The 27,833-nt window shown below is 35.4% G+C and overlaps 7 protein-coding genes across 22 annotated transcripts in view; 4 read left to right on the top strand and 3 right to left on the bottom strand.

Annotated features, from left to right (window-relative positions):
• The window catches only part of Msp300 (Muscle-specific protein 300 kDa), an 83,036-nt gene extending 73,214 nt beyond the window's left edge, over positions 1-9,822 (top strand). For 8 of the 9 annotated variants that reach the window (XM_066747840.1, XM_066747833.1, XM_066747838.1 and 5 more), the window contains 9 exons: positions 1,240-1,500; positions 3,631-5,034; positions 5,143-6,474; positions 6,558-6,742; positions 6,839-6,877; positions 6,996-7,502; positions 7,588-7,828; positions 8,486-8,541; positions 8,655-9,822. In XM_066747840.1, coding sequence (XP_066603937.1) covers positions 1,240-1,500; positions 3,631-5,034; positions 5,143-6,474; positions 6,558-6,742; positions 6,839-6,877; positions 6,996-7,502; positions 7,588-7,828; positions 8,486-8,541; positions 8,655-8,877 — 4,248 coding nt within the window. In that variant the 3' untranslated portion in view covers positions 8,878-9,822. The remainder of the gene's footprint in view (positions 1-1,239; positions 1,501-3,630; positions 5,035-5,142; positions 6,475-6,557; positions 6,743-6,838; positions 6,878-6,995; positions 7,503-7,587; positions 7,829-8,485; positions 8,542-8,654) is intronic. The other variant, XM_066747837.1, reaches the window with a different exon arrangement.
• Positions 9,823-9,932: 110 nt separating this feature from the next.
• On the bottom strand, positions 9,933-14,326 carry Hira (histone cell cycle regulator-like protein). 2 transcript variants are annotated; one of them, XM_066747844.1, is made up of 10 exons: positions 14,294-14,326; positions 13,542-13,582; positions 13,385-13,447; positions 13,214-13,324; positions 11,988-13,131; positions 11,377-11,923; positions 11,118-11,307; positions 10,756-11,040; positions 10,596-10,690; positions 9,933-10,430 (listed from the first exon to the last, which is right to left on the bottom strand). In XM_066747844.1, exons 2-10 carry the CDS (start codon positions 13,576-13,578, stop codon positions 10,290-10,292), a joined length of 2,613 nt encoding a protein of 870 aa, XP_066603941.1. In that variant the 5' UTR covers positions 13,579-13,582; positions 14,294-14,326; the 3' UTR covers positions 9,933-10,289. The 2 variants fall into 2 exon arrangements, with proteins under 2 accessions (XP_066603941.1, XP_066603940.1); XM_066747843.1 differs by lacking the exon at positions 14,294-14,326 and adding an exon at positions 13,885-14,181.
• On the top strand, positions 13,581-15,975 carry LOC136786234 (myb/SANT-like DNA-binding domain-containing protein 3). Of its 3 annotated transcripts, none has more exons than XM_066747847.1 (6): positions 13,581-13,945; positions 14,104-14,212; positions 14,352-14,456; positions 14,515-14,925; positions 14,989-15,197; positions 15,275-15,975. In XM_066747847.1, the coding sequence occupies exons 4-6, from the start codon at positions 14,652-14,654 to the stop codon at positions 15,626-15,628; spliced, it is 837 nt and encodes a 278-aa protein (XP_066603944.1). In that variant the 5' UTR covers positions 13,581-13,945; positions 14,104-14,212; positions 14,352-14,456; positions 14,515-14,651; the 3' UTR covers positions 15,629-15,975. The 3 variants fall into 3 exon arrangements, with proteins under 3 accessions (XP_066603944.1, XP_066603945.1, XP_066603943.1); XM_066747848.1 differs by having other exon boundaries at positions 14,352-14,439; XM_066747846.1 differs by having other exon boundaries at positions 14,352-14,428.
• A 7-nt stretch (positions 15,976-15,982) lies between these two features.
• Positions 15,983-17,623, bottom strand: LOC136786233 (putative nuclease HARBI1). Its single transcript, XM_066747845.1, has 4 exons — positions 17,437-17,623; positions 17,074-17,360; positions 16,404-16,947; positions 15,983-16,332 (listed from the first exon to the last, which is right to left on the bottom strand). Exons 1-4 carry the CDS (start codon positions 17,553-17,555, stop codon positions 16,323-16,325), a joined length of 960 nt encoding a protein of 319 aa, XP_066603942.1. The 5' UTR covers positions 17,556-17,623; the 3' UTR covers positions 15,983-16,322.
• A 2,266-nt stretch (positions 17,624-19,889) lies between these two features.
• Dnz1 (DNZDHHC/NEW1 zinc finger protein 11) lies at positions 19,890-22,241 on the top strand. Of its 5 annotated transcripts, none has more exons than XM_066747307.1 (5): positions 19,890-19,906; positions 20,625-20,822; positions 20,900-21,181; positions 21,246-21,404; positions 21,494-22,241. In XM_066747307.1, exons 2-5 carry the CDS (start codon positions 20,710-20,712, stop codon positions 21,768-21,770), a joined length of 831 nt encoding a protein of 276 aa, XP_066603404.1. In that variant the 5' UTR covers positions 19,890-19,906; positions 20,625-20,709; the 3' UTR covers positions 21,771-22,241. The 5 variants fall into 5 exon arrangements, with proteins under 5 accessions (XP_066603404.1, XP_066603402.1, XP_066603403.1 ...); XM_066747305.1 differs by lacking the exon at positions 19,890-19,906 and adding an exon at positions 19,923-20,154 and having other exon boundaries at positions 20,504-20,822; XM_066747306.1 differs by lacking the exon at positions 19,890-19,906 and adding an exon at positions 19,923-20,154.
• A 147-nt stretch (positions 22,242-22,388) lies between these two features.
• Positions 22,389-23,510, bottom strand: eIF3k (eukaryotic translation initiation factor 3 subunit k). The gene is made up of 4 exons (XM_066747309.1): positions 23,303-23,510; positions 22,996-23,215; positions 22,707-22,926; positions 22,389-22,645 (listed from the first exon to the last, which is right to left on the bottom strand). The coding sequence occupies exons 1-4, from the start codon at positions 23,353-23,355 to the stop codon at positions 22,488-22,490; spliced, it is 651 nt and encodes a 216-aa protein (XP_066603406.1). The 5' UTR covers positions 23,356-23,510; the 3' UTR covers positions 22,389-22,487.
• A 316-nt stretch (positions 23,511-23,826) lies between these two features.
• Ankle2 (ankyrin repeat and LEM domain-containing protein 2) lies at positions 23,827-27,779 on the top strand. The gene is made up of 9 exons (XM_066747303.1): positions 23,827-24,275; positions 24,352-24,686; positions 24,762-25,073; positions 25,148-25,300; positions 25,942-26,171; positions 26,251-26,570; positions 26,677-26,767; positions 27,232-27,360; positions 27,436-27,779. The coding sequence occupies exons 1-9, from the start codon at positions 24,140-24,142 to the stop codon at positions 27,482-27,484; spliced, it is 1,755 nt and encodes a 584-aa protein (XP_066603400.1). The 5' UTR covers positions 23,827-24,139; the 3' UTR covers positions 27,485-27,779.
• Positions 27,780-27,833: the final 54 nt, after the last annotated feature.

Raw genomic sequence — 27,833 nt, forward strand, 5'->3', positions numbered from 1 at the left:
TCGTGTCATCAAAAATCCGCTAAAATAAGACACCACGAGTTTCCAGTGACAAAGATTCGCGTAGGCTGTTGAAAAAGGGGATTATCGCAAAGTATACTTAATATTATTAATGCTGAATGGAAGCATAAGCATTTAAATCGTCTTGACTGATTACAATACGAATTAAAAATACTCAATTATTATCGAGTAATTTTTCAAAAATGCATAAAGGAAATATTTCTTTTCACTACTGGTTGTTTTCAAAGAGAATTTCACGTGTGTAAATATACAAAGTGCCTCGATGAGACGTGCGTGTGTTTGTGCGTCGTGCTTTTGGACCATGTGCTTCTTCGAGACCTACGCGCAGCACGTGCTCCGTTATGACGTATACACCGAGAATTCAGACGTGAATAGAAAAGTACAATCCGTCTGAATCGTAATCATGTGTACACCGGAGGAGCTAAAGGTATCGTGTTAATTTTTATTCTCCTTCTTCTCGTTTTCTGATTCAATGCCACAACTGATCGCATCGTTGAGCAGCTGGTCTGCTTAATTCCATGATAACGTCGCCCAAAGAGAGTACGGCCCCTATATTCGCAAACAGATGTTTCATTAATATATTAATGGAGCACTGCTAATTAAACTACCATTTAAGTTGAAGAGTCAGAGAAAGCTGCTACAACACGACAATCTGTCTCGAACGACAAAAGAAATGTATTAACAAATAAAACTTGAAAACTTTGTTAAAATAATAATAAATATTACAATTTGGCAATGCAGTGCTCATTTCACAACGTCAAATTATTTGATGAGTCAAGCTACGTAAAAGATGAAACAGCGCAGTATTTACTCGCCGGTATTTACGAGCAGATATTGACAGCTATGAATCATCGAGATGACGAGGGAGCGTTTGGAAGATGTTTTGGGGTCGACTTATCGCAAATTATCGTACAGAAAATGTTATGCACAGATTCTAGTCATGGCAAAGAGGGGGAAATTGATTTCCACGAAATTCTCATTTGGCTCCTTTGAGATCGTAGAGAGCTGAAACGGTCGGAAGTAAAATATATGTTGTTCCGAGACGAGACGCGAATGGTATACACCCTAAGTGTCTATAAATAGGTATGGGGCGTAATAAACCTTTGGCGCGCTGTCCAAGGCTCGTCTCGTTAGGTTTTACAAGCATGCATTCTGGAAAATAATATTTTCTAATATTGAACCTTTAAGATTTCTAATGGATTTCTGTGAAAATTGTCTCAGGTGTGCGAGGAAACGCTAGCGGAGCACAAGGAGCGATTAGTGGAGCTACGTGGATTGGTAGCGCAAATTGCATCGGACGTTGGACTTGACGGGGTGAGCGGGCCACTTCACTGCGAGGTGGAAGCCCTAGGAAAACGACTCGAGGACGTTCGGGAGACCTTGGCAACCCTCGCTGACACTGCTGACGCAAGGGCTCTCGATCAAGAGCTGACGAGGGACGACCTTTGTCATACGAGAAATTTCTTAGATTCAGTCCAGCAGGTAATTCATACAAATCTCTATCGATTCTCGTTTCACTTCACGTCGATATATAAACGTCGTTAAACACCTCGACCATAAACTCTGTTCCTGCAACCTCCTAAAAATTACTTTCCACGAACGAATTTTAAAGGAGAGCTCTTTTAAAGAGAGGGGGGGGGGGAGAGAGAGAGAGAGAGAGAGATTGCGGCGAAGCCACGTCTGACGTGATGAGAATTGCGAGGTGCGCCTCATGGTGCTTGGCACAGCTCGATCATCCTTCACGCGCGAGGTTTATATTTTAATCGCGGTAGTTCCGAAACAATTTGTTATGTCAAGGCCGACCGCGGGCCGAGCCGAGAGCGTAGGGCCTAGCATCGGTGGCAATTGCATCAGTCACGAAATCCGCAACAGCTGAATGAGACTGCTTGGCAGAAGTTTCGAAGTCGAGAGGGCCTTGCGTTTCCGATAGGATTTACGGCCACCTTGATTCTCAGATAAGAAACTGCTGAAGCTATACGATTAAATTCGCTAGGAAATTCGTAACGCCCCCAATATCTCCTTCGTACTTTTGCGGTGTTCAACGACAGACCTATAGTACAATATATCAAGAGACACGGTAGTGTCTCGACGGCAAGTATATATATATATATATATATATATGTGTATAGTCGAGTGCTGCCGTGTAACTTATACAGCAAGTTTAGCCATCCTAATTTTTAAATCGACATATCTCTGTGAATTAAGCACTGTGATAATTTAACCATAGCTTATCTTAAGAAGGTTTTCAAAGAGCTTTCGAATGATACCTCGAACATTAAAAACGGCTCACGTAATCCACAGATCTCATACTCTGTTGTCTATATATATATCAAAATATTACGATTCTTCTCCTTCTCCTTCAATCTTCGGCGGATGTCCTCGCCCTGAAGTTAGTCGCTTTGACGTTATTTTTCTACTACTACGCTGTCAACCCATTTTTGGCTTTTCGCGAATTCGAGTAACTGCACTAGTGTGCACTGAGAATATCTCAGAATATCTCTATCCTCTGCTTTCATATTAATAATAAAAAGATAGAGATACACTCAATACGCACCAATGCAGGTCTCCGAATTCACGATTTGACAGTTTTGCTCACTGTTATTGATAATGAGGTTATACGTATTTAGTATTATTTCGACTTATAATAATAAAGTATGAATGATCATTATGTTAATTAAACTTTTTTTACACCATATGTATATAACTTCTTTTATCTTATGTTAAAAATGATTTTGGTAAAATAATTCTTTTTTATTATTAAATGTAATATTTTACAGTTACAATGATCTATTGCATTGACACAATAAAAATATGTTCCACGAAAAACAAGCTTCGCTTGTAAGAAGAGGCGACAAGTACATACATCGTCTAGCATAATTAATATAGTAAAATAAAATATTTCCATTAAAAAAATTAGTTAAATCCAAATGTTAGGCAAGTATATATTTTTACGTTGGCAAAAGTTAAAATTTCAACAACAAAAAATGGTAACAAAAAGGTTGCTAGCCGGGTGCCCGTTACATGCAATCGTATCAAACAGCCATATTTTGAACTTTATATAATACAAACACATCACATACACTAAGCACTAACGATAAACACCTTTTTTTTAATTATTACATTGTATTTTAGAAGATTATTTAATTATAAATCAAGAAAAGTTCGCGATTCACAGCACAAGAGCACACCGCACGCACCAGACACTGACGATATATTCACGATTTTTCAAATTATTACAATGAATTTTAAAATATATTTTAATTATAAATTCAGAAAAGTACGAATGCACAACAGAAAATCACCATACGCACTAGGCACTGACGTTTATCACAACATTTTGATTTAATACACTGTATTTTAAAAGTAATTTTAATTACAAATTGAGAAAAGCACGAATACAAAGCACACGCACTACACAATGATAATATTCACGGATTTTTGAATTACTTTACTGTATTTTGTAAGATTTTTTAATTATAAATTGTGGAAAGTACGAATTCACAACACAAGCACAGCAGGCGCACTAGCCACTGACGTTTTTCACGAGTTTTTAACTTAACTATATATGTATAGAATATCATTTAATTAAATATACGCTTTTGATTACGACAGAGTTTAATAGCGGTGGGTCAGGGAGAATCAAAGGAGCAATTGAGGCTGTTGTGGAATCATCTTCTGTCATTGACGAAATCGGAACCGCAACTGCAGTCCATCAAAGATCGAGTCTTGGAGATCTCGACCCAGGAGCCACCGGTGGTCGAGGTCTTGCAGTTATGGCAACGAGTATTCCGCGAAACCTTCCAGCAGTATCATCGACTCTCGGCCCGTTTGGTCAGATCGCAGGACGTAGCTGCAACCTTGAAACTTTGGGAGGAATATCTATCGCACGTGCAGGACTTTCTGTCGAGCGACGTACCAGCTGACTACAACGGTCTATCGGAGCACAGAAACCTCTGCGAGGTGCACAGAAATCTTCTGCAGGACCAGCAGAGCTTGATCGAGTCTGCGCGAAACGAAGAGGGACGAGACATGTCGGTAGCAGAGCAGTTTAACGCCCTCACGAATCTGCACAATGAGACCTTGGCGAGGATCATGGAGAGACATAGTGCTGTCAGGGAGCGTCTGGCTATGTGGGAGAAATACAGGCTGGACCAGAGCAAATTGCTGAGTTGGCTGAAGGAGGTGGAGAGGGAGCGAGGGAGGTTACAGCTAAGGTTCATTCACCTGAGAAGACTGGATAAAGTCTTGCAAAGGATCGAGGGTCTTCTGGCCAAGGTACCCACTGGGGAAGCTCTGTCGGAGTCCTTGAAAGACCAGCAGGAGGTCCTTTTGACTGGCTGCGAGGAGGCTCTGGCAGTCTCGATTCGGATGGAGCATGCGGCGAACGTTCAGAGGATCTCCAGCCTTCGAGCAGGACTGGAGACCTGGCGCGATTTCCTCCTTAGGATCCGGAAGCTTCAAGATCGTCACGCCGAGCAGACTGAAAAAATCACGTCGGCCTTCCAGTCGGTCGGACAGGCTTTGAGTTCCGCGTTCCACGCGATTACGGGAAGTTTGGCTCAGACCAAGGAAGAACTTGACTCGCTGCAGACGTTGAGGAATCGTCTGCTGGAAGCTACCGTTGACCTTGAACAATTGGGAAGCATTACGGAAGAGCTGAAGGAGAGCCTGAGTCCGTCGGACATGAAATCACTGAATCAACACGCTTCTCTGTTGTCGCAGCAACACGGTGACCTTGAACATCAACTAGCAGTGTTGGCTTACAGACTGAGTGAACGTTGTGGTCTTCGTGGTCGATGGGAGAACAGACTGGGTAGACTGACCGTCTGGATTGAGGATACAGAGGGTAGAATTCAGAATTGCGATATCGCTGCATTGGACGAACCCGAAGAGGCCTTAAAACGTATCGAATGCGAACTACAGGCAGAAATGGTCCTGAAGCAGAGAGAGTTGGAATGGTTGCGATCTACCGGACACGAGCTTATGGCTGTAGCTGAAGGCTTGGAAAAAGAAAAGGTATGTATTGTGTGCGTTATTATTATATATAACTATGTTTATTATTATAACGTTTATTGTATAAATATTTCCATGTTTATTCGCTCTACCAAATGTTGCTCTCTTCAGATTCAGAGGTCCTTGGACGATGTTAACGAGAAATGGCGCCGTTTGCTGGCAAGTGGCAAAGCGAGAACGAATAAATTAATGGATCTCATGCAAACGATGAATTCAATGGAGAAGAGAATTTTAGAACTAAAATCATGGCTAGCCTCCATCGAACTTCAGCTATCGGAAAACTTTGTTATCGAGAGGGTCGATCAGAGCTGTATAGATCGGAAGCTTCAGGATCACGAACAGCTCCAGAAAACGATAGAGGCGGAAAGTGGCAACGTGAGCGAAGTGCTGAATCTTTGCGAGATTTTGTTGAGCGATTGCGATGCCTGGAAAGCAGCATTCAATACGGAGACCATAAAGAACGGAATGGAAGGTTTGGAGAAAAGATGGAAAATTACTTGTGTAAGGTTGTCCGAGCGAAAGAGGAAAATACTGTTGACATGGAAACTACTACAGGAGTTGGAAAAAATTGGATCGGAGCACGACAAGTGGCTGGAAGAAACCGAGGAAAAACTTAAACGTATCGAGGCTTCTTTGGAGGAGTTGTCAAAGGACGCTTCGAAAAAGACGATGGAGGAGGTTAAATCGATTGCCAAGGACGTTGAATCGCACGAGCCAGCTTTGAAAATCTTGGAAAGTAGCTTCGGTAAATTGGCCAAGACTGGATTGGAGCCGGATAACTTAAAATCTTTAACGGGGAAGATAAGGGATATAATTGAGAGATGGTCAGCCTTGTCTGGTAGAATTAGTGCCATAATTATGATTCTTCAACGGGACCAGAAGACCTATCGTGAATTCATCACTGCCCATGGAGCTGCCGTTGTAGGCCTGACTCAGATAGATGTCAGACTGACGCAATTACAGCATTTGGCAACACCGGAACAGAAATCTTCCCCGCGCAGAAGACTTCAACAGCTGAGTGACATCGAGGGTGAACTAACAACCCTTAACAAGGTTCTCCAGAAAGCTGACGAGCTTGCTCTTCGAGTGATGCGGGAGAGTAATCCCGATGACGTCACTGCCGTTCAAGAACTGGTGGACGAGTACCAATTGCTATGGAAGGATATTGAGTCCAGAGTAGCTAGTCTAAGAAAAGAAGTAGAAGCTGGCAACAGGACCGAAGTAGATGAGGCTGTTCAGGTGGAGACTCTGAAATTCGAGCAAGACACTGCCGTACAAGTGGACACTCTACCTAGATTGACCAGGATGACATCCTGTGACGCCTATTTGATCGAGCTTGACGCTGCCTTAAGGGAATGTAGCAATGCCTTAGATGCCTTGGAGACTGTCGTAAAACCGGATCCTGTGCCCGGTCCGAGACTATCATCGACTGCCACTGGAATCGTGAGTTTTCAAAAGAGATTGATTCCCAATTCAATTTTTTTTAATAACATCTGAGATTCTAATCATACTTTCATCGTCGACAGGCCAAATTGATAGGAAGCTGCCAATCTTCCATAGAGCTAATGCGTCATCTGTACGACCTAATCAAAGATGACGGAGCCTTGCATACCGACGATCCCAAAAGCGTCCAGGTTGATTCTTTGACCAGAAGATTCGACTCTCTGCTCGCTCTGGCAAGAACTCGAGAACAGCAAATCAGAGACATCAGGTAACATAGGGTGTTTTGATCAAATGCAAACTTTATCTGCTTTCACAAGTTTACTTTCATCCGACTAACATTCGTCATTTAATTATTTCATCGCAGGTCACCTATCACAGAGGTATATTCCTTTCCTTGCGAACAGTGAGTGTTCCCATTAATCGCCAATACTCCAAACTCTTATATATTTCAATTTGCTTCTTATCATCTACCAATTTAAATCTTTGTTTCTTTTGTCAACTTATTTTTCTTTCTCCACTAGCGACAGCGCTAGGTTGACTTGCCCGCTGTGTTCACGAAGAAACTGGGCCCAGCTGGACAACGACCTATGGCGTTTGGAGAAATGGCTTGAATTTGCCGAGGGCACTCAGAGTGAGCAAAACCGTCCACCCTCGGATATCGAGAGCTTGGAGGATGTTATTCAGGATCATCGGGAATTTGCTCTTGATCTCGACAGTCATAAGAGTATTGTAGTCAGCTTGAACATCGTCGGTACTCATTTGGCAGATCATGCGGACGACACTGGTAGGGGGAAAGAAATGAGGGAAAAATTAGCTGTCGCCAACGAGAGGTGGGAAAAAGTGTGCGCTGCAGCTGGAAAATGGCAAGAGCAACTTCAGACCTCGCTAATATCCAATACTCAGTATCACCGAATCATCGATGAATTAATAGTTTGGCTTGAGAAAATAGAGATTGACATCAGGGCTAGCGAGCCAATTGACTTGACCGAATCCAATGAAATTCTGCAAGAAAAATACGAAAAGTTTAGGTACGGCCGAATCGTTATTAATTTGCCTAAAAGGATTTAGGAAAAGTGTAGTTTTTATCAATTAATAACTTTGTTTCTCTTGCAGGGAATTAAGGAACGATCTTGAGCATTGCGAACCTCGAGTTTTGTCCCTTCAAGAAGCTGCCGTTCAATTACTGGACGAGGAAGGAGAGACAAGATCGCGTCTTCAGGAGCTAAGGTTGAGGCTTCAATCTCTCCGAAGGCTGACGGGCATTTATGCTTTGAAACTAGGTTCGGCACTAGGAATAGATCCCAAAGACACAGGACTTACAACAATATCCTCGTTGGCTTCACTCTCGCAAGACGTAAGTTTTTTAGTATCAGCATCCTTCGCTTTTCCACCCATACAGCGAAATATTTGAAACCAAATCAAATTTGATTTACACTAATTTAGAGAATACATGCAACGATTCTTCAATGCAATTTTTTTTTTACTGAAATACCAGCTTCAGGTTTGCCACTTTACAGGAAACGTTGCGAGAGTAGTTATATATTAGACTTGCACAGAATAGCATAATCACTTACATTCGATTTTGGACACGAACGAATGAAATTATAGAGAAATAAACAAGAGACCACACTGAGGATAAAAATTGTGTAACTCAAATAAATTTTTCTATGAATACGTCCATTGATAAATGTACTTGATCTTAATGAATATTTATTTGAAAGTAATAGTTATTTACTTGATATTGATCAGTTTAATTCAATGAATTCAATTTATCTCTGATTCAGTAAATTATTTATTAAAACCAAGTCCACATATATGAATGAACCTATTCACAGCAATATTCATTTGAATCAATAAATTTTCTGTTTTTCCTAGGCGCAATGCTATAGTTTTGTGATTGTTAATGTCATTTTTCTCGATAATTTCGTTCTTGCCTTCATATTAGTATTATCAGTAGAAATCACATGCACAGTACCTTATTGTTTGTGTTTTCTCTTTTGTTCAAATGTAGCTACTCGACGAAGCTGCTTCCGGGACCAATCAACCACGTGACAGCACCGGAACTGAGTACGTTTTTCAGCTTCTTAGATATTCTTAAAGATTTGTTCTTTTTTTATTTAATATTTTGACATTTTATCATTGGACTGTTGTTAAAATTCTGTCCTACAAAATTGTTACAGTGGTGACGAAAGGGAACGCACGCCCTTGGTCCGAGGATGTCGATTCTTGGGCAGAGTGATGCGTGCTTCGCTTCCGATCCAGGCGTTAATGCTGCTGATCTTACTTGGTGCCGCTTCTTTGGTACCATCGGCAGAAGAAGATTACAGTTGTATGCTCTCTAACAACCTTGCCAATAGCTTCACTCCCATGGTTGTTTATCCCAATGGACCACCACCAATATAATCTTCAATCAAGTTACGAGGTGGGGTAAGGTAGAAAGCGAGCAGAATTTGGATATGTTGATGTTAAGAACTCATTATAACCCTTCTTCTTGTACAGTATACTGTAAAATAAGAATTTTTCTTACGATCTAACATAATGAAAAGTACAATATATCATTGAAAACAAGAAGAAGACTGATTTACCTGGATTATTGCGTAAATAAATGAAATTGAATCGATGCACTCCCACATGTGTGATTCCACCCAAAGTGCTACGTCTCACACGGACAGTACGATCTACCTCCATTGATATTGTAAAAAGACATTACCATTAATATTTGCTAACTAGTCCAAAATTCGAGTCATATTATAAAGGACGAAATTTGGTTCCTTGTATTCCTCGGCAAAACATGTTCCGCGTGATATTATCTGATATTATACTGTAATATATTGCAACTGTACTTACCATATCCACTGATGCTATATAAAGCATCGCATAGTTCAATTGAAAACTTATATTACACGGAACAACGATTAACTTAATATTTGTATATGAGACTAAAGCGATACAAGATTAATCAAGAAAAAATATTTGCCCACATGTCTTTTTGTACGATGCGTTAGCAGAATTAATCGATTCAGTTCAGAAATGTGGAACGTTCTGGATTGAATCGAACAGATACTAATTTAATGATGCTAATTTCAAGAATAATTCACTTTTCAACTGTGAATAAAGATATATATTACGAAACTGTGACGATAATAATTATAAAAAAACTATGAGCGCACAAATAAGTATAAAAAAGTATTTAACACTGGATAGTTGTGCTTTTGGAATATCAGTTTCTGGCTTATCGCACATTAGGCTTTGTTACGTATTTTTATAAAGAAAGAGCTTAAAAGATGGTGTATATATGCATTAGTATTGTAATGATATATTGCTAAAAATACAATTACATATAAAATATCTTTGTTCATTTTTTTATCCGTCTTCATTAAAATCTATATAATCACTATTTGACAAATCAAAACTACATTATATACAAATATCAAAATAAATAGATACATGTTAAACATATTATAGTATAAATCGTATATATATATGATTAAATGAAAATTGTATCTATATAGCTACTAATATTACTAGGTTTGTTTCGATAATGTTTATTTTTTATTGACTTATAGTAATTATCAAACTAAAAAATATTTAATATACAAAAACTGTACAGTCTTATCATTATCGTTTTGAAAATATACATTGGAATTGTGAGCTATGATGTTGGATTTGTCCTTTTTCGTTGCATTATCGAACTGGTGCAATTATAATTGAAATAAAACAAACACGTTTTCTCTCTCTAACATATTGCATTAGTGCAGCAGTGCAACGAAAAAGAACAAGCATATAAATTTTCAATATGATTTGTATTCGTAAAATTATAGATCTTGTACTTTTTCTAAGCTTTGATTTTTTAAGGCGCTCAATTGCTCGGTGTATTCTAGATAAATTCTTTGCCAACGCAGATGTCCACCAACTACGGTCAATACATCGCTTAAGAGTTTATGCTTCTTTATTCCCTAAAACACAATTATTTTTGGTAAAAACCACAAACTAGTTTTCTTATTAAGGTGGGTCATTTTGAATAAATAATAAAAACAAACAAATTTTATTTAAGAAGTTCTTGTTTACTCCAAGCACATATTTTTACTAGAAATATGAAGCGTACTATGCATAAGACTTACCAATATGGTAGATTCCCAAATGCTTTTAGATGCTGATGCATGGCTTGGTCCCAAAAGGTCGTCTAAAATTATTCTTAAACGCTTTTCTAATCCATCTAAAAAGATTTATAAAAGTATTATATATCGAAACAATAATGACATAAAACATATTTTAATATACCTTGCGTTAATAAAAAGGAAACTAATGCCATGAGCCAGTGCACATATTCTTGAGTACTTCCTATAGCTTTTGAAGTGAGCAGCTGTTGCTCGAGATAAGACACAACACTAGGTGCGCTATGTGCTAATCTTGGATTTGGTAATGCATGTCCTGCAGTTCGAAGAAGTCCTTCTTGTAAAGATGACAAAGGTCCTCTGGGAGATCTACCTCCAGGTGTGCTCGATGCACTTACCGAAGACCACCGCCAGACTGGATCTTGACTATCACCAATTAATAACCAAGTACCTGTGATACACGTTTGATCCAAACAAATATTTCTATATAAATGCTCAATATTAAAGAATATTTTATCTTATTCATACCCATCTCTTTATGGTAAATATAAGCTCTAGCATTTGTAAACGCTAAATGTGGCATCCCATTGTGTAAAGTACAAGATAGTAAAGAGGTTCCAGGTGCTGCCAAGTGAGCAGCGGACGTAGAGCATATCATTCTGCAAGTATTTCCAATCTCCCACACTCGAACATCCCCACAACTTGAGACAACCATTACCTATTATATTAAAAAAGTCAAGGTATTTATTACTTTAACATTTTTATAAGATAATTATAGAATTCTAACCGCATTGCCCACTGCATGAACTTTGGCTAAAGGTGCAGGTGGAGCGAATGGAGGCGCAGGTCGAGACCCTTTCGCAGGATAGAACGTATGAATACTCCCATCTTCCAATCCCAAAGCTATAACAGCTGGTGAAGCAGCCAAAGCAACAGCCGAATATCCCAGATAAAGATCCCAAGTAGGTTCAGAATCGGTCCCTCTAAACACTTGAAGATGAGCTAACCCTTGACTGTTATTAACTGTTACTGCATAATGTCCAGCCTGTTGTGATAATGAGCTGCATGGCTTCAATGCAGGTAAAATTAATTGACTTCCAGCTCTTTCTGCTGCAACTTTTAGCTTTTTAGCTGGCGATACGTTATTCGGTCTCGCAGCTGGATGATCTCGTCGCTTAGGTACTAACTGAGTAGCAGCTGTGCTCATGATAGCTGGATTGACCGAAGTTACGTTTGGAGTAACCACGTCATTTCGTTTTTCAATAACAATTGAGCTTTTCGTTCTTGTCTGACTTGTGAACGTTGGCACCGTAGTTCCAGGTATAGATGTATCCCTAAAATAAAGATATCCATGATAATGATTGTAAGATAATCGAATAAAATTTGTTTAATCCTTACATTGATTCGGCTGGTGGTGGAATAAACATAGGCGTAATTCTTCTTTTACCATCGGATGTTCTCGTTTCGATTTGTTTGTTAATTGGACCCTTAACTGGAGTGGTAGGAGTGGTACTCGGTGGGGGCCCGGAATCAACAGTAGATGGATGAGCTGTAGGCTGACACGGCGCCGGAGGCTTTATATTTAAAAGTTCAGGAGCTTCCATTACAGTGCACCCTCCTTGCACTAAAGGTTTTCCATACAATCGTTCGTGAAGACTGCTTTGCTCGGCAGGGTCCAAAGGCTGACCAAGCTCCTGCTGAGTAAATTCGAAAAAGACCACTGATCCATCCCAGGAACAAGCGGCCAATCGAAGTCCGCAAGGAGACCAACTTGCATCCAAAACTGAATGAGTAAATAACTCGTGTATGACGACTAGAGGTCTTTTGAGTGAAGTCAGCCATACTGATAGTGATCTATCACGAGACCCTATAGCTACACAGCAATGTTGAGTTGACTTTGAAGCTCCTTGTTGCTTTTTCTGTAAAATATTTCCATTGAATCTTACACATGTTACAGCTTTCCTATGTCCAACAAAATCTTTATCCTGCGTCCATCCATCTCTTTCAATAATTTGTGCTGTAGGACCACCACCATTCATTGCATGAGCAGATACAAGATATTGACCATCCGGGCTCCAAGATAAACGTAAAACATGAGTAGTGCCACCGCACTCTTCAAATGGCTCAGAAATTAAAGATTCTTCAGCCCAATCCGTTGTTCTCCATACTCTTAATGTTTTGTCATCTGACTGGGATGCTAGATACTTTCCTACAGGGTCCCATGTTACACCTTTTACAAACCCTGTGTGACCTTTTAGCACAGCTACAATTGCTGGGAACTTAGATGCATCCCAAACAATGACACTGTTATCCACCGATGCAGAGGCCAGCCATGGGCTATGTGGAGCCCAAGCAAGATCAAGCACATCAGCTTCGTGGGATCTTAAAGTGGCTATACAACGCCAAGTCTCTACACCAGCCTTTCCACCAAATATGGAGCTTCCTCCTGTATTTCCTGATAGTCTCCAAATCATAATTAATTTATCCACTCCTCCTGAAGCTAATAGTCCAGTGTTGCTCCATCTCACGCAATTTACACATGCTATTAAATTAATATTTTAAATAAACATAACTTATCTTACACACATACTAGACTTACTACTTTTTATCTTAATAATGCAAACCTAAATGATTATCCAGCTGACACAGCATTTTAGGAACATTTTGATCTAGTTCAGCAGTTTCATCCATTACTGGCTGCATATTCCATATGACAACTCTGCCAGAATCACCACCTTTAACAATTAGTTTGACTTAGTATAAAATAATCACAGTTAAAAACAAAGTTTACATACCTTGTCCACCAGTAGCAAACCTTTTGCCATCAGGATGAATATCAATTGAAAATATTGGGTAGCCTTAAGAAAGAGTAATTGTCAAACTTTAAGAACAAATGTGCTGAAAATTAATTGTAATTGCAGCTAACATAATAAATACAAATTAAATACAAACCATCATGCATAACCCAATTCGGTTTAACAAGCTTCATTTCTCTGTATATTAGAAAAGGTCTGTTTAATAATATGTAAGTATCCTTTAATCAAAGCTCCATTTCAAGTAACGCTTAAAAAATGCATATTTTCTTAAAAACAAAAATACTTCAAGAGATATAACTTTACATTGTTTTCAATGCACCGACCGGATAAGGGATAAAGCTAGGTAGATTGGTCGCTATAGTCTATAGATAGGGAAATTGCACTACATATACAAATTGCTCAAATACAAATGCATGAGAACATGCGCAATGAGAATTCAATGTATTGCATTTTGTTGTGAGTATCAAAACGGTACCTACACACACAATCAACGCTACATTAGGGTGGATCGGGTGGATGTAGACTAGAACATTTTTGTCCGTATGTATGAACGCTATTTGCTTAAATAACTCTAATATTCTTTTATCTTTTATGCACAAAATACACTGCACAAACTCAAGCGCGCACAAATGCTCTAGTCTGGATTGGGCTGTATAATAATCAGTGATAAATGTTTTTTTTATTTTGTTTTCTTTTAGGTTGGGTTCACAAGAATGATCCTGCGGGAAATATGCGGTGGGAATGCCGGGAGTTCAAGACCCCCCACCCCACTATAATCTTCGTTATCATCCAGTCATCCATGTGTTAGTAAGTTCAAAAGAATCAAATTGGGGGTCCCAAAACTCCCAATTCTCATATTCTCACATTTTTCCATGATCTTTCATTTACGTTCATCAGTAGAATTAGTAGAATTATGTTGTAAAGCCGAATCTTATCCATTTTGCAGGCGTTTACCGCAGAATAAATTATTAGTAGACTGCAGATTGCAGAAACGAAGAGAAAGCTTCAGGCCCGGTCTTACAGGTCTCAATTAAGTTAATTTCGACATTAAGTAGGGATACCAACCTGAAAAATAATACCTAACTATACTAATATTTTTTTTTTTGAAGTTTTAAGCCTGGAAATGGAAGTTTTGTGCCCAGCTTCAGTTCAGGTGTTAGTGTGAACGAAATTTGAACAGGGAAGGATCAAATATATTTCACAATATAGAAATGCAATTAACACAATAAAATAAAGAAGAAGTATCATGGATAAAAAACCACGAAATCACAATTTTTCCGAAGAGGAAAAAATTAGGTTGGTTGAACTTGTCTCCGAATTTTCGAAAGTAGTGGAGAATAAACTAACGGATGCCGTTGGGTGGGATGCAAAAACCCAAGCATGGGCTGAAATTGCTAATAAATTTAATTGCATAAGCAAATCAAATGTGGAACCCGAAAAACTAAAAAATTGCTGGAATAACTTAAAACAACAAACAAGGAAGTATTATTCTAAATTAAAAACAGAAATATATAAAACAGGTAATCTTGGAAAGTTCTAAATGATTTTTGTTAACAACGAAAATTATAAATATATTTTTGTAGGAGGTGGATCAAATAAAACCAAACCGAATATTTTATATGATAAAGTTTATCAAATTATTCAACCTACTGTAGATGGATTATATAATTCCAATGATAGTGATCGCAGCATATACATGGGTGAAACTGCAACGTTTGTTTCTAATGTTATTGAATCAGATGAAGAAATAGAAGATGATCTAAATCTGCAACAAGATGAACATGTCTTTCAGGTAGGGTTATTATAAATTTTATTAATATTATTATTATATTGCACTTCATATATGTAATTTTTTTGGTTATTTCTCAGTATTTAAAAGATACTAACCAAATTAATACATGGAAGAAGTGGAACCCAAGGACATTGAAAGCTCCCCTAAGTGATCCTCTTTCCACAAATATTAAAAAACAAAAAGCAGCAATGCCTGAAAAAAAATCAACACATGAGAACTTAGACAATATTTTAATTAAAAGTAAAATTGAGCTGACTAATTTGATGACTCAAGAATTAAAAGAAAAAAGCCGTTTAGAAAAAGCAATTTTAAGACAAAAGTTGACAGAAAATACCTTAAAAATAAAATTGCTAGAATCTACAATAAGAGGTAATAAAGAAAATAACAACAACGTTGTTGAAAATATTGATATTTCTGATATATCAGAATAACAAGTTAGTTTTATAGGAAACTTGTGATATTTAAATTAAATGAAACTCCTTGTTATAATTTGCGTTACTATATGAGAGAGACATTTATCAGTTTCTAAGTCCTTAAGTTTTTTCAATTCTCTAAATGTTATGTTTTATTTACTGAAGTACAAAGGTTATAAAATTTTAAGTTTATGTTAATATTAAAATACAGTACAAGAATTCTTAACCTAGCTCACTTTAAATTTTATTCTAAATAAAATTTATTATAATAATATTTTAGACAATTGCGTTGATACAAATTTTCATTTAATTTTTATACAAATGATCGAAATATCAGGTTTGTTTGAAAAAGAATATTCATAAATCATAGGTACCAAGAATTATTTTATTTGGTATGTTAAAGTAGTTTTTCAATGAACCATAGTTGACATTTAATGATTTAAAATTAAAAGAGCAGAAAGTATTAAATATATATTTATTCAATAAAAAGTGGTTATCCATTACAAATATAAATTTTATCTTACAAAACACACTATGTAGACCAATAACACTTTACCTCTCTTTCCAAATAAAGTTTTTATTATAGAAAAAATAAAATATTCTTCTTTCACACAAATTTACAGCTATACAAAATATATATACTTGTTTAATTTGTTATTTCCCACATATATACTATTTCTCATTCTTGTTGAAGTTTAAATAAATTTGCTTGTTAGAGGCAACTGCAAGATAAATTTAAGTTATATTTTATTATTAACATGCATATTAATATAATATGAAAAGTTAGACTTACGCTTCGAAATAATTTTCTATTAAAAATTTCCTTTCATCCTGATGGAAATCTTCGTTATAATTTACCAATAAATTATTGTATGCAGCAATATCTACATTATCTTCAATATCCATTCTTATAATATTATACAAAACAGCACAGGCCATAATAATGTCCATAGTCTTATTAGCAGTTTTGAAGCGAGTTCCTTTACTCAAAGCAGGAAACATTCTTGTCCAAATACCAAATGCTCTTTCCACCATGGTTCTTGTTCGAATTTGTGCCTCGTTATATAAAATTTCGGCAGGTGTATTTGGATTTGTTAATGGGGTCATTAAATATGGCATATTTGGATAGCCAGAATCTCCCAAAAGCAGACCATTGCCAAATTCGCCAGACTCGAATCGGGCTTTAATGACAGAATTATTAAAAATCGTAGCATCATGAGAAGATCCTGGCCATCGTGCTACAATATCCATAAATTGTAATTTTGAATTTACAATTGCTTGCACATTAAGTGAAAAGAATCCTTTTCTATTACGAAATAATTCTGCATTTTCCCCTCCTGTATAATATAAAATTCTTACATTATTTTATTGAAATTATTTCATTTCAAAAAATTATAATAAGAATATACATATATAGAGCTAATACATTATTTTCTTGCTACAACTCCTAATGTTATATTTACCATAGGATTGTATTCTGATGTGAATGCAATCAATTGCTCCTAGTACCCTTATAAAACCAGCCTGTTTGAAATTTCTTGCTTGAGTTTGTATGATATCATCTTGCTGCATTGGGAATTTGATAAACTCTTTACTTAGTTTAGCTATAGCATTTGAGACTCTATGTACTATTTTGGTAGCAGAATTTTTGCTAACCCCAGAAAAATCACCGATAATTATCAAAAACGATCCTGTTGCATAAAATCTTAATGCTATTAGTAATTGTGTAGTTGGTGAAATTGCATCATTCCTTTAAAAAAATATGAGTATAATAAATTAAATTATTGTTTCACTTTAACCAATTATTAATTATCACAATAACATACCATTGTCTTCTACAAATTAATGAACAGCCAATTGTATTCAATAGCAATTCAAAATGCTCCTTGCGAAGTCTAAATCTACTTTGAAAGTCAATATCATCGTAAATAGCATACCAATTCATTCGTAGACGTATTTTTTTTTATCTTCTTCTAATAATTAACTGTTCATCAACATCTTCCTGATCATTTATACAACAAAATGCCATCTCAAAATCCATTATTACATACAAAATATTAGATAAGTATAACTTTTACCAGAAAACCGTATGATTCGTATTTCAAAACATCTTCCTCTACCCGCTCAATTATACATATACGTACACAAAACTTCACATTACACATTTCCAGGCTTAAAACTTCAAAAAAAAAAATATTAGTATAGTTAAGTATTATTTTTCAGGTTGGTATCCCTACTTAATGTCGAAATTAACTTAACGGGATCCCTCAAGCCCTCTGTAGCCAACATTACGGAACGAAAAACGAGGGAGAATTGTCCAGCGCTATTTTTCAACCGATTTCAATGTTTTTGGGCTTATTGGAATCGTTAGGACTCGCCTTTCGTCATAAATAAAGCCGTATTTTCTAAAAAACGTAAAAAAATAAAGTTGTTTAAAAATTCGCATTAATAATATTTAAACGCAAAACAAATCGAAAAATCGGGCTTCTTTATGACGAGGTACCAGACCTAACGATTCCAACAAGCCCAAAAACATTGAAATCGGTTGAGAAATAGAGCCGTACCATTGTCCCGCGTTTCTGAGGTGGACGAAAACCAAAAATTTTTAGGAAGGCAGCTAGGCTTCCGCCCCTCTCGCGGCTCACGCTAACGTGTTCCCCCACTCCAGCATCGAAACTTACTGCGAAGCTTTCCTCATATTTACGCTACTCCCCTATCTGTAGCTATACACATATAAATACCGCTAAAATAATGTCGAGAACATTTCATTTCGCCGTTATAATGAAATTGCTAAAAATGCAATTATCATTTTGAAATAAAATTGTAGAAAAGGAGATTTCGTAATGCTTGAAATATAGGGCATACGGCGAAACGCGGGACAATGGTACAGTCGTATTTTTCAACAGAATTTGATGAGACTAGTAATAATTAAAGCCATTCTTCATGTAGATTGTCCTAAAGAGCTCGCATTTTCGATAAAGCTTATAGTTTTTCAGCTATGAACGTTTGAAGTTGCACGGCGCACAAATACATATTTCTTCTCTCGCGTTGATCAGCTGTTGCGCACGTCCATCTTCAATCGCTCATAACTGGAAAACTATAAGCTATATCGAAAATGCGAGCTCTTTAGGACAATCTACATGAAGAATGGCTTTAATTATTACTAGTCTCATCAAATTCTGTTGAAAAATACGACTGTACCATTGTCCCGCGTTTCGCCGTATGCCCTATATTTCAAGCATTACGAAATCTCCTTTTCTACAATTTTATTTCAAAATGATAATTGCATTTTTAGCAATTTCATTATATCGGCGAAATGAAATGTTCTCGACATTATTTTAGCGGTATTTATATGTGTATAGCTACAGATAGGGGAATAGCGTAAATATGAGGAAAGCTTCGCAGTAAGTTTCGATGCTGGAGTGGGGGAACACGTTAGCGTGAGCCGCGAGAGGGGCGGAAGCCTAGCTGCCTTCCTAAAAATTTTTGGTTTTCGTCCACCTCAGAAACGCGGGACAATGGTACGGCTCTATTTCTCAACCGATTTCAATGTTTTTGGGCTTGTTGGAATCGTTAGGTCTGGCACCTCGTCATAAAGAAGCCCGATTTTTCGATTTGTTTTGCGATTAAATATTATTAATGTGAATTTTTAAACAATTTTATTTTTTTTTCATTTTTTGGGAAATAAGGCTTTTTTATGACAAGGTGCGAGTCCTAACGGTTCCAACAAGCCCAAAATTATTAAAATTTGTCGAAAAATAACGCTGGACAATTCTCCCTCGTTTTTCGTTCCGTAATGTTGGCTACAGAGGGCTTGAGGGATCCCGTTAATTGAGACCTGTAAGACCGGGCCTCAATTTCCCGCTGAGAAGATACAGAGTGAAGTTAGCCGAGCTATACAAGAATCGTGAGCAGTGAGCATCGTCGTGGCTAAAAACGAGTCAGAACAGAACTCAGAATTAGGTTTCCCCGCTTTCTGTTTGATCGACAAAAACGCAAGTGGAAATTGATTTGTCAACCTTTCTGCATTGCGTGTTGCACAAATTATTTTTTTTTTTAGGCTAAATGAAAATGAAAATTAGAATAAAGTTAGCTCTCTTCACCAATAAAAATAGGTAAACTTCAACTCAGGAAATTTCTATTGGTAGAGTGGGTGAGATGGGGAATGGTAATGGTAACTTTGTATACTTCTGACAGTTCTGACCTGATTTTAATCAGCTCGACGGAAACATACCTAATGGGTTAACGTCTGTTTTTTTCTTTTCACTAGCATAAAACTCTACAAGGACGCAATTAGTAAAAATAAAAAAAGCTTATGTTTTCATCATTTTCGTATTCTAACATTATTGCATTAGTACAGGAGCGCTACGAAAAAGATCAAACCTAATTTCCTGTCTGCTCCTGTCGACGATGCTAGTTGCTACTGCTGCTGCTGGCTGCTACCTGCTGCCTTCACTCATTTTATTTCCTTTCAACTTCAACCCTTTCAACATTTTCAGCCTTACCTTCCTACCAAGTTTGCCAACATTTCCAATTGCGACAAAGTGCGTTTTTTAAATGTCTTTAAATGTGTTGTGTTGTTTTGGATACTGTTGAATAGAAGCAGAGGAAAATCGACTAAAGTATAAGGGTTGAGGGCGGGTGCATGGGCCTGTCTTTATACTAACAGAAAATACTTTACTATTACATGCAGTATATACATACCATAAATACATTTTATCTCTGAATTTATTCTGAGCACTCTGAGTTAATATTACTATAAAATGGTGTTGGTGTGGTGTAGCTAATACATAGCTATATGACATTTGTATTTTATCGTACTATCGTAGTAAAATGTAGTCCAGTCAGTCGATTGTATTGTGACATGTCATGAATGAAACTTATATTTTGTAGTTATAGATCGGCAAGAAGAAAACTCAACAGATTTTACATTAATGTTATCTGTTGATATTTTTTCCTAAAGTACGTACAGTTGGGAAAGTTAAATAAGAGCGAGTTCTTTTTTGTAAATGAGTTGACAGGAAAATGATACTGTGTGAAAGGCCGCGGTACGACCGTGCGCGAATACATACGAAATAAATTTAAGGGATAAGAAAAAAATGTTCGTTAGGGATCCTTGTGGAATTGTCTGCATCCTTGTTACCTACATCGCCGTATTTTACGCGGATTATGTTGTTGTACGATGGATAATTTTGCACACTATGCAAGATAGGTAAGTGGCTGAACTTTAAAGTCTACTAGAAATTGAAGTGAAAAAGCACTAAATTATTATTGAAATATTTTTAATAGCTTATGGGGACCCTTTCATGTAATCGCTTTTAATACAGTGGTGCTACTGTTGATGATGGCTCATCTGAAAGCAGTTTGTAGTGATCCAGGGGTTGTGCCATTACCACAAAACAGGATGGATTTTTCTGATATGCACTCTGCTGGATCTGGAATAGGAGACGATTGTGATGAAAGAGACGATTGGACTGTATGCACTAGGTGTGAAACTTACAGACCTCCTAGAGCACATCATTGTAGAATTTGTAAAAGATGTATCAGAAGAATGGACCATCATTGCCCATGGTAATTGTTAGTGCTTATTTATAGTGTCTCTTTGGTTTTGTAATTAAACATTAATTTCTTTAAGGATTAATAATTGCGTTGGTGAGAGGAATCAAAAATTTTTCATACAATTTCTGGTGTATGTTGGAGTTTTAGCAATTTATGCTATTGCTCTTGTTATTGTTTCTTGGGTTTCTGAATGTCCTCAGTGCAGCAATGATGTTACCATTAAACAAAGCAGAATGTATGTATGTCAAAAATTGTTTATCTCTGTATTCTAAGAAATGTATATATATATATATATATATATATATATAACAAATATGTTTACAGTTTACACTGTGTAATATTAGTCCTGGAATCAGCGCTATTTGGAATGTTTGTCATAGCTATTTTAGTAGATCAATTTCAAGCAATTCTGGGAGATGAAACACCAATTGAAGCTTTACAGGGGCACCATCATTATCATAATAAATCAACACTAAAAACATTTACACTACTTTCTCAAGTTTGTGGTAAAAGCCATCCAGTCTTTTGGCTACTTCCATGCCACAATACTCCTCGCTATTCTTTCAGGAGAGATGCATATTTGATTGATCATGAAGTCTGACTTTCTTAATGTATAACAAAATTAAGCCTATATAACACTAAAAAATGTAATTTATACATTCTTGATAGAGTATTTTTTTTATACTGCTTATAAAAGGTTTGGGTGCAGCTCTTCTTTAAAGATGAAAAAAGATTTAACTTATTCTTTACTGTATATATTCAAATATTTTAAAGAGGACTTTTTGATATAGAAAATTATATTTCAATTTTGCTAGAAGCTTCATTGTTTTCAAAATAATTGTCTTATAGTAATTGTGTATAAAATATAATTTCTACTTTATATAAAAATGTACAGTTTTCAGCAACGATACTTATACCGCTAATTATTACTTGGGGTTATAATAAATACATATTTATTTCTGTACATAAATAGTTAGATTGTGAATTATGAATTATGTACTTCAAGGAGAATACTAATCATTATTCTGTACATTCTCTGACCAAGTGTGTACTATGAAAGTATTCAATGGATTCGGTCAAGTGTGTAAAATTTCTATAAGCTAACTGGCATTTAACCATAAATGTTGAACATTTGTAATACTGCGTATAAAACATATTCTTTCAAAACAACTATGTAATACAAAGATATCACCAATTGCAGCAAAGGAAATAAAAAGAATTTGTATATGCATTGAATTTATTAATCACTTAAACTTTTAAAATATAATTACTGATAAACTTTTTGAGTTTAAAGTGATTTTCATATTATCAATGTAAATTATAAACAAGCTGCCATTAATCCAGCCACACTGTCAAAATCAATTTTTTCAGTTATATTTTTTGTCTTAATATTTTCATCTTGATTAGCAATAAAAATGATAGTTTTACTTTCTTCCTTCCATCCGTACTTTTTTACCCAATGTTTCAATGTAGTGTCTAAAATTGTAATTAGTTATAAGATTTCTTGATAAAAATAAAATCAAATTTGTTTACATACCATCTATACTTCCCAGAAGCTGTGCCAAAAGATATTTCTCAATAGTCTGGAATGTTATTCCAACAACATGACATACAAATTTTCTTATCGAATCTTGAAAGCCTACAATTCTATCACAAAGATGTGAAATAGTAGGAACTCTATCCCAAAAATGCTGAAAATCACAACGTTCTAGAATATCGGCTAGAAACATTATTTGATTAATAGATTCTTCCTCCATCTGGAAATATATCTAGTTAAATTGACTTTTTATGGATTAAATTAAATCATAAAAAATTAAAATACTTGCAATTTTTTCATTAAGTAGACATTTGCAGAGTACAAAATCTGTGTGTGGCAAATTGGTCAATGCCTTAAGGAGAATTTGGCACGTTATATCAATGTTGAAACGATGGGGATTTAATTGATATAATTTTAATACTGCTAAATTAGCTTCTAAGTCATAAGCATTTTCTCTTGATTGGATTTCAACGTATCTTTCGAGAGTAGTAAGATTATCTGGATTGTACCTAATCAGAAATGATAATAAATATTTTTAATTTCAGAAAATGTACAATGCATGTTAAGCATTATTTTTCTTAAGAGAAAATTATTACCTTTCGATGCCCTTCAACATTCCAGCAACTGTTTGGCGCATTACTTCAGCCATCTTATAAGCAATTTTTATTGAATATTTAATATAGAACAGTTAAAAATTAACCTTAAATAATATTAGAGTAATATAATTCTATATCGTCCTCGTGTTTTCTTATGTCCGTCTAGTCCAAACGAAACAAACGAAACACCGGAACATATCGGGCAATATCGGCGTCGGCGTTCGGGAATCCGACGGTAGTCGGTAACGTTGCGATGGTGACGGTGTCGACGGTGTCGACATCATGATATAAAGAGTAGATACAGCGGGATTTCGATACCCCCACTTACGACTACAATTACCTTTGTTACATTAAGAATAGTAGACAAAGTGGGGGTATCGAATTCCCTCCGTTTCCCATCATGGGCATCATGTCATGTCTAAACCGCATCGTGTAGATAACGTAGACCAACGTAGACTAGCGTAGGACCTCGGACGAACTTCGGACATTTCCGTCTGAGCTCCGAGACCGGAGGATTTGAGGAATTGGTCGTCGGAATTGTTCGGAATCAGTTCGGAATCCTTGAAATAATAAGTCAAAATATGTTATAGATGGAAGCACGCTTTCTATAAATATTCAAGTGATATCGTCTTCTGCCGACATCTTCTCTGGTAAACAAAACATTTGTATGTTCTAGCAATGAGATTGCTACTTACCAGCGAACTCATGACAGTTTTCGTTTTCACTACTTTGCAATCTGTTATTGAATAAGAAATGTAACATGTCATGTGTCGCTGAATGGCTTTCGGGTAATATCTGTACATAGTAAACACGTGTAAACAAAAAAGTAGAAAAGAGATGGATAAAAAAGAAGATAATTCATCAAACGAATATAATTATGTTCTATTACCCAATCCTAAAATTTCCGATGAAATTTTTCACGCAATATACATACCGGAGGAAGAGGATACTACAGGTGAAAATAATGTCACAGGTAAATGTGAAAAAGTAAAAATAGTAATTCAGTTCTATAACATTTTTAGCTTACCCTAAAACTGTGTTTTTTGTAGATATACTACATGTTTATTTGGATAAGAAAGAAGCTTTAAATGTGATAAAAGAACATAAAACGGGTCGTTTAAAAACTTTTAAAAAGCAAAGTGAAGCTGAGGAATTTGCCAGAACTGGATGTATTCAATCTCAATTAAACCTTATCACTCCACAAGTGATTTTAGAAACCCCAGTAATGGAAGAGAAGTCAAGCAATTTCAAAGCTCCTAAATTTCAGGAATTGGTTGGTTTCAGAAAACTTATAGAAAATGGTGATTTAAAAGCTGTAAAAAATATTGTATGGCAAAACCCTAGGTATTTAATAGGTAGTGGAGATACTCCTGCTATATTGCAGGTAAGTAATAAATTTAATTAGATTAATGCTTTTCTAACCATAATTTCTACAATATTTCTATATACATCCTTTCAGGAAGGCTGCAGGTATAATGCTTTGCATATAGCAGTTAAATCTTGCAAGTATGATATTTGTGAATTAATACTCAATACAATCAGTGATACAGATTTCATAAAATTACATTATGGTGAAGAAGATTGTAATAATTATCTAAATCGGGCTCAAATTTTGCAAGATTTGTATTTAAATACTCCGGATAAAGGATTAAATGAGACTCCTTTACATTTTGCTTCTAAGTTTGGACATAAAGAAATTGTGAGACTGCTTGTTTCATATTCTCAATGCATACGAACTGTTAAAAATAAGTATGATCAGTTACCAATAGAGGTATGTGGACTTCAAAGTTCTTTTAATAAAATTGTTTTCAATGGTTATGCTTCTAAATTTATTAATTAATATAGATAATATGTTCACGAAGATGTCAAGAAGATGAAGAATTGAAGAAAGAAATACGTATATTATTAGAAGACAAATATTATGTACCTGTTTTAAGATCTGAAGATAATTCACTACAGCCAGTAATTGGTGAACTTTTTTCTCCAATTTCTCCATTGGTATGCACAGAGATTTATTTTTTAAAGGAAGCATCTAGGAGATTCCCGTTGTTTGATTATAGCATACAATACTGCCATGTTTGGTTTACTTTAGTGTCAATAGTAATAAGTGAGATTGGTCATGAAGAGAATTAAAATTTTAATGAACCATTAGTGGGATCCTTCTAGCACGTTTTAAGTAAAAAATTCCGGAAAATAAATACGGCGTTATATGAAGTACGAATTTCAAGTCATATACCTCATCAGTGATGCCATGAATTGCTATATCATAAGGCATTATGATTTTTTAAAAATATGTGACTTTATTAATATATATATATATATTTTTAATTGTTTTATTAGTTAGAGCAGTTTACGGCGTGACGAAAAAGGTATGATGACTTAAAAGTCGGCCTTTAAATAATGCCATATTTTTCCCCAGAATTTTCGACTTAAAATGTGCTTGAGACATCCCATTAATGCTATAACTTTAAAAAGTCAATGGAAAATATAAATACTTTATAATTTGACAAAATGTGATAATAGTAAGGGTTATATCCAGATAGAACGATTCCTAAATGCTGCCATTTGAAAAAATCCTGCAGAAACATAAGACAAATTCAAGAATTAATTAATAGCAGTGATTATAATTATTTTATCAGAAATTAAATGTCGATCCTATTAGTCCACGTATTGAAGTAAAAGCATTTGCTGGACCTATGACTAAATCTCAAGCAATAGAATTTAGAAAAAAATGGAAGACTCCGCCTAGAAATATCCTGACTCCAGCAAAAAAGGAAACACTTAATAATAGCATTATTGCCAAAAGTCCAATAGCAAATTTAGCTTTAAGACTTCAAGATGCTGAAAAAGGTTTAGAGAGAGTTGGAAGGTAAGATTTGATCTATTCCTATATTTCTACATATCTGTTTACGTATTATTTTTCAATAAGGCATAACAATTACTTTCAGGGATTTAGCCGAAGAATGCGACATTCCTTGGAAGGAATATTGGCCATTTTTAGATTGCTTTGTCAACCTACGTTCTAAAGATGGAATGAATAAATTAGAGAAATATTTAGAAAATAAATTCAAGGAACATACACAATTGCAGATGCCGAAAATAGGCAAAGAAGATACCAAAAAACAATTGAATATGGAGTTTGATGATGAAATTGATAAAGTATGCAGTGGTTTGCAATTATTATCAATCAAAGCTGTTGATTCAGAAAAGGATAATGATACTAGTAAACTGAAAGAAAGCGTTATAATAGACGACTTTAGTGATGATGGTAAGAGAAACATTAAAATATGTTCGGCCACCAACAATTTTAAGATCAGTTTTCAATAAAAGAGATTATTAAAAGTAATCTTAGTACAGTATCATCTTAATTCCAGAATATTTTACTCCGCCGTCTTCACCAAGTTATGATGATTCCGAGGATGAGATGAATTCTGCCGACGAAGATATTATATGCTTTATCGAAGGGTAAGTAAGAACAATTATTTAAACAAGGATGTATCGAATTTTCTATTATATAGGGTAACTGTACCAAAATTCGGCCTTCGAACTCTTTCATCCGACTTTAGGTATTCATTATATTGAAACAAATCACAAGACCAATAATCTGATTATTTTAATTAGTTCTCTAACACTTCAAAAATCAACATTTAAAAAAAAATTGGTTTTTCTACCCGGTTTTACAAAATAGAAACTACATTCAAATAATAAATATCTATATTTTCTCTACATTCGAATATCTCCTTTTACAAAATAAAGTTGCCAACTCACAAATTAAATTCTAACTCGATTTTTATAGATCGAAGAATCATAGATAAGTCCTAGAATGAATTCAAAAAATGTTTTTATATGAGATTTATAGCAAAGGCTAAATTTTGGAATTGAGCTGAAATTAGGTGCATTAAATTCACAAATATTATCAATGGTTACAGGTCAACTCCGACCAAGGTAGATTATGCTGTTTACAACGCGGTTCCCTTAACTATTGATTATAATATTTATCCGTATGTATATCGTTGGCGACACGAAATGCGACTGCTTTTAAAACAAGATCCTAACAGGTACACAACTATTAAATGAATCTGCTAATTAAAACAGATAATCGTTTACTGTTAATTGTTACTTTTTGTTTTCAGATTTAGCAGATTAAATAATATTAAAAGAAGGCTGCTTCTTAGCCCCTAAAATTAAAAATGTCAAATTAAGCTTAAATTAAAAGGAAACTATAAGAGTGTACAGTTTTATTAACTTAACGCACACGTTGTGATGACATGCTGAGATATAAATAATATAACAGTAATAAAAATATATTTTCTTAATATTTACATATATATATATATAATAATATAAATGAGACGAAGTTTGAAAAAAAAAACAATGTTTGTATTGTCATTTCTATTTATTAAATTTATTGAAGCTAATATCTGTCTTGAAGATAATATGTGAAAGATATTTTCAACTTTTTAAATAAAAATTTATATTGTTCTCCTAATTTTCGGCATTTTTTTTTTTACGCCCAAACAATATCTGTTAT

Source organism: Prorops nasuta, unplaced genomic scaffold (genome assembly GCF_024137725.1).
Source record: "Prorops nasuta isolate Cenicafe-Biocafe unplaced genomic scaffold, Cenicafe_Pnas_1.2 PNAS00003, whole genome shotgun sequence".
Taxonomy (NCBI): domain Eukaryota; kingdom Metazoa; phylum Arthropoda; class Insecta; order Hymenoptera; family Bethylidae; genus Prorops; species Prorops nasuta.